The sequence below is a fragment of the Hoplias malabaricus genome, chromosome 5 (assembly GCF_029633855.1).
Source record: "Hoplias malabaricus isolate fHopMal1 chromosome 5, fHopMal1.hap1, whole genome shotgun sequence".
NCBI classification, from domain to species: Eukaryota; Metazoa; Chordata; class Actinopteri; order Characiformes; family Erythrinidae; genus Hoplias; species Hoplias malabaricus.
In genome coordinates, this window is record NC_089804.1 from 22,388,522 (window position 1) to 22,399,021 (window position 10,500).

The following is a 10,500-nucleotide window of genomic DNA, read 5'->3' on the forward strand; positions in this document are numbered from 1 at the left end:
TTCACATTTTTTACACTGAGATGGCAGCTTGGTGAGGGAGGGGTAAGCGTTTGTTTGCATTCTATAACCTTGCCGCTAGAGGCCACTAAATCTTACACACTGCACTTATAAACTTCTATTAACCAGAGCCTTGTGGTGAAATGAAGAATTGTGTCCAGTGTGTCTTTGTTTTAAAGTGAGATGTAGTTTCCCTGTGCCTTATTTCTCAACCCAGTGTCATTTCTTTCACTTTTACCAAGTAAAAGCACATCACGGTTCTCTCAGTTTCACTTCCGTAAGGAAATAACAAAAATATCAACAATTGTAAAATGTGTTCATGCACCCTTATGAACATATATAACCTTAAATAGATGTTTACAGATGTCGTGGTGTGTTGTATTTTTTCTCATTATTAGATTTCCTTTAAAGGAGAAGTCGTTTTCTCCAATGATGTTCACCTAGTTACTGTACAGTGCCCTAATGTAAACATGGACGCCCCCATGTGCAGGACCTACTCTATGGAGCATAAAGTGGTTCATTCACTATGATGCAATGTGGCTCTTTTACTTTACAGAAAAAATAGAGTTCACTCTATAAACAATATGTATTTAACTCAACAACATCTTCTTTGTATTGACCCTGAAACATGACATAGTGCCTGGTTTGGGGTTGTGTTCATATTCTGTATGAAACTGGGGGCTATGGAAACACAGAAGGGCAGAAGATAAAATTACAGTTTACACGCGTAATTATAGGGCCACGAAGAACGATACACTTTCCCTGAAAAAGCATAGTTTCTTTTCAAAAATCGTGTTCTGAACGAACTGTAATATAAACCTTCCCATTACATCACACTGATCTTAAAGCACCAAGCTCCGGGCCTCTTTCCTTTAACACATGGCTTCAATCTCATCTGACATCACCGTTTTCTATGATCTGTTTCTCATTATTTCATACTGACATCAGTCTCTGTCGTCCTTCTTGGGGATGGGGTGTGTTCAGCTTCAAAAAGAATAGACTTTGGAACAATAAGAGATTACTAAACTATTAAATATGGGTCAGATCTACTCACATTTAAGGAAAAGCTCAACATGAAAACGAAATGTGTGGAGTTCAAGTGGAGTTTAGAGTGTTACACGAAATGAAACTGATTTTGCCCGTTTACAGATACTGTGTACCACAGGTCAAAACATTCTGTCACTTCACTGACGAAGAACACAACTACCACTTCAACAGAAAAAGTACCACTGTGTTGTATTTAGGTTGAAACCGTAGTAAACCACTGATCTGACGTTTCAAATTCAAATTAAATCTGAAATTACGCAAATTTCAATTAACTTATGGGCGGCACGGTGGCGCAGCAGGTAGGTGTCGCAGTCACACAGCTCCAGGGGCCTGGAGCTTGTGTGTTCAATTCCCGCTCCGGGTGACTGTCTGTGAGGAGTGTGGTGTGTTCTCTCTGTGTCTGTGTGGGTTTCCTCCGGGTGCTCCGGTTTCCTCCCACAGCCCAAAAACACACGTTGGTAGGTGGATTGGCGACTCAAAAGTGTCCGTGTGAGTGAATGTGTGTCTGTGTTGCCCTGTGAAGGACTGGCGCCCCCTCCAGGGTGTATTCCCCACCTTGCGCCCAATGATTCCAGGTAGGCTCTGGACCCACCGCGACCCTGAACTAGATAAGGGTTACAGATAATGAATGAATGAATTCATTTACAATAGTTTTTTTTATCGTTCACAAATACACAAAATAAAACACCATGACAACAATAGACAACAGTTTTTGTTGTAAAACGTCTGTAAATGACGGTTAAAAATTCTTTCTTTAACTTTAAGTCCAACATTAGACTTCAGAGATCAAAGAAAAGTCAATGATAGAAAAACACTGAAAATCAACAAATGTAAAACATATAAAAACAGTAAAGAAACCCCCCATCCTGGCTGAGAAAGGCCTGAGTATCTCCCATTATCTGCTACATGGGTTTTCTACTACAGATAACTAACGCTTCAGCACGGCACGTACAATTGCTGTAAAATACACAAGTGGCAAATATCTACAGGGGTTGGACAATGAAAGTGAAACACCTGGTTTTAGACCACAATAATTTATTAGTATGGTGTAGGGCCTCCTTTTGCGGCCGATACAGCGTCAGTTCGTCTTGGGAATGACATACACAAGTCCTGCACAGTGGTCAGAGGGATTTGAAGCCATTCTTCTTGCAGGATAGTGGCCAGGTCTCTACGTGATGCTGGTGGAGAAAAACGTTTCCTGACTCGCTCCTCCAAAACACCCCAAAGTGTCTCAATAATATTTAGATCTGGTGACTGTGCAGGCCATGGGAGATGTTCAACTTCACTTTCATGTTCATCAAACCAATCTTTCACCAGTCTTGCTGTGTGTATTGGTGCATTGTCGTCCTGATACACGGCACCGCCTTCAGGACACAATGTTTGAACCATTGGATGCACATGGTCTTACTGGTGCAATGTGCAGTTAATGAAGATTGGCCATGACTCCTCCCACACTACAATGACAGGTGTTTCAGTTTCATTGTCCAACCCCTGTAACTCCTCAGTGCATGGACAAGTCCCAAGTGCGTTCCCTGAAATGAGCAATTGGGTCAAAACATGACTGACTTTTCTCAGCATCGCTACACATTAGTATTTACGGCATTGGGCTGAGACCTTGTACCCGTGTAATGTTAAAGATCTTGGGGAATGCAGTGTTTTCTTGTCCAAGGAATCAGATTGGTGTAGTTTGTTGTGGTTGCCCAGGCAGGGATTTGAACCCCACTCAGCCAAGTGGCGAGCAGCAGCGTTACCCACTGTGCTACATTTACCACTAAATACCCCTCTAACCATCAGCTTGTTTCTAAAATCCTCAAGTGTGAATGAACAGTGACACTGACAGAGTGGTGCTGCAACTGATTCTGTTGGTTTCAGCTCTCTGACGCCCCCTGGGGTCTCAGTGGATGCATCTCATCCATCTCTCTCGTTTACTGAGTGGATATCCCGCCTCCATGGTCAGCTGCTTGTTCATGCGCCAGTACTTGTCTCCCTTAAAGAAATAGATCTTCCCGTTGTTCCAGGTCAGAGCTGCATCCAGATTGGACGGGACGCCAGTGAAAAGGCGGGAAATGGGTTTGGGATAAATGCTGAGGTCATTGTAGGCCATTTCGTCCCACTGCCAATAACCTGAACCCTGTGAAAAAAAAGAAAAATATACAAGAAAAGGGAATATCTTCAACAACAACAACAACGTAAAAAATAATGAGCCTATGCTCAGTGCCCAGTGTCACCTAAAGGAGCATAAAGCTACTCAGCACTGAGCTGTGGAGCAGTGGAACTGTGTTCTTTGGAGGGATCTGGCATGAATAATACTCTCTGATGTCAATGTTGTTTTGAGCAGGTAAACATTTAATGCCAAGATAAATACACTTTTAAATATAGTCTACTAAAGTTTGGGTGCTGCTCAACAACTAAAGTGATAGCCGTTTAGATATTTAACTTTTCTGCTAGAGCAGATGGGGATAAAAAAGATTCTGTGGGAAAAAGAGAGCGATAAAACATACTAGCAGCTATTCCTGTCTGTGAGTGTGTGTGTGTCTGTGTGTTTGTGTTTATAGATTGAATGTGCTGCCCTCTTGTGGCCAAAGCTTACATTTGTGGTGCTTACATCTGCTGGAACATGAGCTGGGGCTAGGGTTAGGGTTAAGGTTGGGTTTAGGCTTGGGGTTGGGGTTGGGTTTAGGTTTGGGGTTGGGTTTAGGTTTAGGTTTGGGGTTGGGTTTAGGTTTAGGTTTGGGGTTGGGTTTAGGTTTAGGTTTGGGGTTGGGTTTAGGTTTGGGGTTGGGTTTAGTTTTAGGGTTGGGGTTGGGTTTAGGTTTAGGTTTGGGGTTGGGTTTAGGGTTGGGGTTGGGTTTAGGTTTGGGGTTGGGTTTAGTTTTAGGGTTGGGGTTGGGTTTAGGTTTAGGTTTGGGGTTGGGTTTAGGGTTGGGGTTGGGTTTAGTTTTAGGGTTGGGATTGGGTTTAGGGTCGGTTGGGGTTGGGTATTGGTTTAGGGTAGGGTTAGGGTTAAGTTTAGGGTTAAGTTTAGGGTTAGCATGTCGATAAAGAAGGACTCACCTTAAAGAAGAAGATCTTCTTGTTTTTCTCGTAATACAAAGCTGCATCGATGTTCGGAGGGATTCTCCTCAGCTCTTTAGGGTATCCATAATCCAGTCGGAAATTAGTATAACGCCACACTTTGTCACCTGGAGGTCAAGGGAATTCACTATTAATGTAATGTATATATGAAGCTGTGGCCTAAATTTTAAAGGATTGGGACCAGAACGTTGCTGGTTTGACCCCCTCAACTGTCTGAAGAAATGGGGATTGTGTGAGTAAAGGAACACAGCTGTCTCCTCCCTCAACATCCACCATCAATCCACAGCTACTCACAGCTACATGTACACATCGCTGAACATAACCTTGGTGTGTGTATATGAACATTGCCAATTTTATCCCTCTACTTTCATAAATATTTGTACTGACATGAATCAGAAAGGACACACCGCTCTGTGTGAGAGCACTGGTCACTGATATTTCATTTTATAACTGTGTGTTATCATGTAAACAACGCTGGAATATGAGTACAGTGAGAGTGTTGACGAATCTCAGAGTGCATTCACGTTGTTTACGGCCGTGTGACTCAGTCTGAGCTGTATATTAGTCATTAATCAGACATATTTAATCAAACCAGATTCAAAATCCAGCTGTTTGAACACAGCACAGATCAGTTCGGTTTTCCAAAGGCATCACGTCCTGTCCCGTCAAATCATCCTGTTTCCTCCCTGTGATTCAACTCTGGAGAAAGTGTTCCTATTTCCCACTGAAACTACTACTACTACTACTTCCTGGGAAGGCTTTCTACAAAGATACTACAAACCATTGGCTACATAACATAGATATGCTGGATTATCAGTTATAATAATGGTGTTTATGGAGTTATTTTAAGAAATACCTTTGAAGAAGTAGGTCTTGTTGGTTCTCGGAGAGTACACAGCTGCGTCGATGTTCCCCGGAAGCCCCTTCCACAGCAGGTTGATTTTTATTGGAGGATTATGGCCCAAATCTGTTACTGTCCAAACATAGTCCCCACTGAAAGCAAAGGTCTTCTTCCAGGGCCCTGTTTTAAATCAAAATGATATTTCATACTGATGCTTTTACAAATAAACCTGAGGGTCCAGTTTTGCCCTGGTGAGCTGTGGTTAGTGTCTTACCCAGCATTATGGCGTTAAGCTTAGCCTCACACGGATCTGGAACTTCTTTGGGAAAAGGTGAACTAGTGGTGGGTTTCTCAGTGTAAACATTTTCATCTGTGGTTGGGCTGGGCAATCTTTTACCTGAATGGAAAAGTGTGTTATTATTCGTGGTGCGCAAGGAAAACCTTCCTTATTCCACTGATTCATCAAGAGTTCCTCCCCTATTTTAACAGGGAGTACAAATGCCATCAGAGCTCAACACGCTTGGAGGAGAGCACTGTTATCGTAGCCTAAAGATGGATAGGGGCATGCTACACACTGAGAGTGAGAAAGAGGCCAGGAGAGATCCTGGAGATAGGACCTGGATAATGTGGTTATAATGAATCAACAACCTCCCACAGGGACATTACCATATAAGGACTGGATGCCTCTGACGTCATCAGTATGCAGTCTGAAGTTGGCCTGGTAGCCGGTGTAATGTGCAGCCATCAGAGCGTCTTTAAACTGAGAGTGGCCCAGTCCCAGCGCGTGTCCGATCTCGTGAGCTGCGACGATGCGGAGGTTGGAGCCGTAATACTTCCCCTCCGTCCAATACTCGTCCTCATCAAAGTGAACGATGCCAGAGGGAGGGGCTTCAGCATGAGCCAGAACATGGCCTACAGAGACCACCAGAATTCACAGGTTCAGGAGTAATCTGATGAAACATCTGCGCTAATAACTGCATTAATATCTATGGTAATAGTTAATAATAATAATTGCAAATCTGCAGTGATCTCCTTAAGACACATTTCTGATTCAGAAACACACATCAGTACTGGACCTCACTGATGCTCCAGTGGCTGACTGCCCACAAATCTTGACAGAAATGTTCATGAATATTGTGTAAACCAAGCACAGAGAAGCTGAGGCTGTTACTGCAACAACACCTTTCACCTCAGAAGAAAATCAGGAGAAGGTGTGACAGTTAAAGTCCAGGACCAGGCTCTCTCCGCCTGCATCTGGAACATCTGTGGTCAAAGGCTTTAAAACCAGTGATTCATGACTAGGCTCGGTAATTTGAGACTATGCTTCCTACAAACATCCACTGTGTTATCCCTGGCGTTCCAGCTGAGGTTCCCCTGAGGTTTCCCACTGACCGGACCTCAGCGTCTGAGCTCATCGTTTAGGGAACATTGGTTTTTAAAAGAAGGATTAAGAAAAAACCATCAGCCCTTCACGGCTTTCGAATTAAGTCCAGAAATGTCCAGCTGTGTCTGGAATAATACGGACCGGCACTTAAATAACAGAGGTTCACTTCTCAGGGCCTTTAGAAAACAAACTTACTTCATAGCGATGTATTATAATGACATTCTCTGTCTTTTTAATATCTGCAAACTCAACACTTTTATTTTTATCACCAGGATCCTCTTGAAAAACTCCTCCTCAGTGGTTCACAAATGCACATGGAACATGGAGTTAATCCAGTAGGACTACAACAAAGTTCTCCACCTCTTCTGTGAAGGTTATACACTAAATGACGGGCATGGCTGTGAGGATTTGATGGCATTAAGCCATCCAAGCACTAGAGAAGCACAAAAAACACCACAAATACACTTACAACCCCAGAGAACAACAGTCGACTGGTTTATGCCACTGTTGACGTGCTCGGCGTTGAGCGCGAGGACATTAGACTCATGTGCAGCTGTTACACAGTGTCCCATTTCATTCCTTGCATGTTCCATGTTCACGAGCTCTGTCTGTCCAGACTTACCTGGGCCATCAAAAGGCGAGGGACACCCCTCTCTGTTGTGAAAGGAGATCCTGATGTCTGCTCGGCCAAACGCAATCTCTTTGAAGACTAAAGGAGTGACATCACTCCAGTATTTAAAAGCACTTCTGATGGCCCTCTGCGTGGCCGGTTTCCCCAGATCTGGAGTGTAGTTATAGATACGATACGTTAGGACATTCTTTCTCCAAACCCCTGTGAAAAAGAAACAACAGAGTCGGTTATTAACGATGGGAGGTAAACATCACGTACTGGGAACACAGAGAAGTCGTTTTACTGCACAGTTTTATCTTATAAAAGGATGTGTAACTTTTCTACAAGAACACAAACGTCTAAATGGATTTGAATTCATTTGACAACACTGGCGAAATTAAAGAAATCAATATTGGGTGTCATTACTCTTTATGAGCCGATTTATTTCATTTATTCATTCATTTATTTGTTCGTTCATCTACTGTAACACAATCACAAACACAATCATTCACACACACACCTGTGGACAGTTTCACACACTCACGCCTAGTGGAGAATTTCACACACTCACCCAGTCACTCATGCACTCACACCTGTGGGGAAACTCACACACTTGCCCTGTCACACACCACACCACCAGCCCAAGCTTATGCTCATTGTTTTGGTTCCATATGTAACACTAATAATAAACAGCACTAGTGCTGTGATTCATTCATTCATTCATTATCTGTAAGCGCTTATCCAATTCAGGGTCACGGTGGGTCCAAAGCATACCTGGAATCATTGGGCGCAAGGCGGGAATACGCCCTGGAGGGGGCACCAGTCCTTCACAGGGCAACACACACACATTCACTCACTCCTACGGACACTTTTGAGTCTCCAATCCACCTACCAACGTGTGTTTTTGGACTGTGGGAGAAAACTGGAGCAAACCCACGCAGACACAGGGAGAACACACCAAACTCCTCACAGACAGTCACCTGGAGGAAACCCACACGAACATAGGGAGAACACACCAACTCCTCACAGTCACCCGGAGGAAACCCACGCAGACACAGGGAGAACACACCACACTCCTCACAGACAGTCACCCGGAGCAGGAATCGAACCCACAACCTCCAGGTCCCTGGAGCTGTGTGACTATGACACTACCTGCTGCACCACCGTGCCGCCCTAGTGTTGTGATGTTTATTTTAATAAAGTTGTACATGTCAGTGCGCAATCGAATGAACAAACAAATGAATATGTTGTGTATTGTGTATTGTGTGTTGTGCTGTGACCCTGAACTGGATAAATGGCTACTGACAATGAATGAGTGACTGAATGAATGAATGAATTGGTGAATAGATTGGTGGGTGAATGAATGAGCAAACAAAAGAATGAATCAATAAATATGTTGTACTGTATCCAACAAAACTGCATTGAACTTCCACAGCACTGCATTCAAGTGTGCACAAGAGAAATGTGTCCTCTGCATATTATTTATCATTTCCCTTATTTCTCTTTAACAATACCAGAGCTTTAAAGATTTAACCAGAGCTTATAATGAGTATTATCCCAGTTTCCCGGCCACCAGTCTCCTCAGGACAAATTCTAAGTCTGAGAAGTCCGAGTAAACAGTAAAACAGTCCCACGCAGGGTCTGGGGTGAGTCATTTTCCTGGAATCAAGAACAGAGGCTACAAATCAGCCTCCAGAACTGCACTCCTTTCACTGCCAGCCGCAGAGCTTCACTAACTCCTGTCCAGACTTGCACCGAGGCACGAAGAAAACTTCAGAAACAAACAGCTGGCCCGTGGCAAAAAGACAGACCACTGGGAAAGGCAGTTTCACCACTGTCCCAGAGGGAAAAAAAAAAACTAATCTCCAGATTAAGGACTAAGTAAACTTTTCTAGTACAGTTTTCTAATGACCACTCATTAGGCTTGTGTTTGTTTCACAGAGACCATGGCTATAACAACAATGACTTCTATTCAAAAAACTTACCCCCAAACCTCCTGTATCTCATGCTCTTCTGGTTGAAAGGGTCCTCCACACCACAGCGAGGCTGCCTCATTTTCATAATCGTAGCTTCGTCTACCCTCCCTGTGATTGACAGACCTGACACTTTCTGAAACAGACTGATGATTTGGAGAGTTTCAAACCACTTTGAAACTATTTTAAAACAGTCAGCTGTAAAAGGGTAAGATGATAGCACCCATTGCACCTTTAATGCAGCTAACACACAGTTAGCAATGAAGCTAACTCTATGTTTTTGTTAATGCAGGATTTATTTAGTGTTTACCTCACTCCAGATGGACTGTATAACTTAAAGCAGGCTGTTTATGGTATGTGAGAGTCTTTGAAATAAATATGATCATTTGAATATTAGCAGAAAAAGAAAGAAAGCATGTTAGCATTTCAGTCTGTTTACCTCAGGGCTTCTTTTATTTCCTCCTCACTCCAGTATCCCTGTGATTCCACGTCCAGTGGAGGGTCCAGGTAGCCAAATTTCTTCAGATAACTCTGCATTCAGTAAAGACACAGTTTGATTAATTCTAGCTTTGTGTAAATGTCACACACTGAATATTTTAACACATAGCCGTTTATTCATAATGTTAGCATCAGAATGTTTCACAGTGTCATAATTGTGATTATTTTCCATAAAATTAAGCCTTTTGTCTATAAAAAGAGCAGAAAACGCTGCTTTTCCATCTGAAACTCGAATACGTTCTTTTCACCTGTCTCCCACTTAGTTGTGGTGTCACAGAACTCAGGTGTTTGATTGCTTCTGATTGGTCCAACCCATTCAGAGGGCGCTCACAAGCACAGTTTTATTGAGTTACATTTACCTCCTTAAAACCTGGCTCCAACATGAATGGTAGAGTATACTGCACTATTTCCAAATGCAATTCCAATTGTAAAAACATATTTACACTTAGAGAATCAACAAAACCACAGGACATTTATCCAAACCGCATCTCATTACAGAGCATTTCCATAGTTCTTACCATAGCCTCTGTGACCTCCTGTCTTCTCTCCATCACAGTGGAAGACACTGAGTAGAGGAGGGTCAGGAGGACAGACATCTTTAACAGGTTTGCCATCCTCTTCTGGCTGTAGGAGCTTTTGCCTTGCAGAAAGCCGGTTCCCGCGTGTGTCTCCGTGTGTTTCTTTGCTGAGAAACTGAAGATGTGCAGACGGTGGAACTCCAGCTGTGGCGAGTTGCTGCAGGACGTTTATAAAGTTCAAGAATGGAGTGACTCAGTGCTCTCCAAACTCAAATGATGCATTTCCTTCACTCCAGCAGCTGCTCGGAGCTAAGGGAAACTCCCCTTAACACTCACACAAGCTCTCACTCCTCCACACACTCCCCCACAACACACACACACACGTACACTCCTGCACTTCAGCAGAAGACAGAAAGTCTTCTGGAAATCTTTGCAGAAGTTAAACCTTCCATGAATTTCTGTGTTCATTATGCAGATAGCCTAGTTTTTGTTCCCTTTTTGATTCTACAAACTACACACACACACACACACAACACTTTGGACCAGAACCTCCAGAG

The 10,500-nt window shown here is 43.2% G+C and overlaps 1 protein-coding gene across 1 annotated transcript; it reads right to left on the reverse strand.

The window, feature by feature from the left end:
* Positions 1-1,726: 1,726 nt before the first annotated feature.
* On the reverse strand, positions 1,727-10,199 carry mmp19 (matrix metallopeptidase 19). The gene is made up of 9 exons (XM_066672264.1): positions 9,944-10,199; positions 9,367-9,458; positions 8,940-9,073; positions 6,967-7,176; positions 5,627-5,872; positions 5,235-5,357; positions 4,976-5,140; positions 4,099-4,226; positions 1,727-3,175 (listed from the first exon to the last, which is right to left on the reverse strand). Exons 1-9 carry the CDS (start codon positions 10,037-10,039, stop codon positions 2,939-2,941), a joined length of 1,431 nt encoding a protein of 476 aa, XP_066528361.1. The 5' UTR covers positions 10,040-10,199; the 3' UTR covers positions 1,727-2,938.
* Positions 10,200-10,500: the final 301 nt, after the last annotated feature.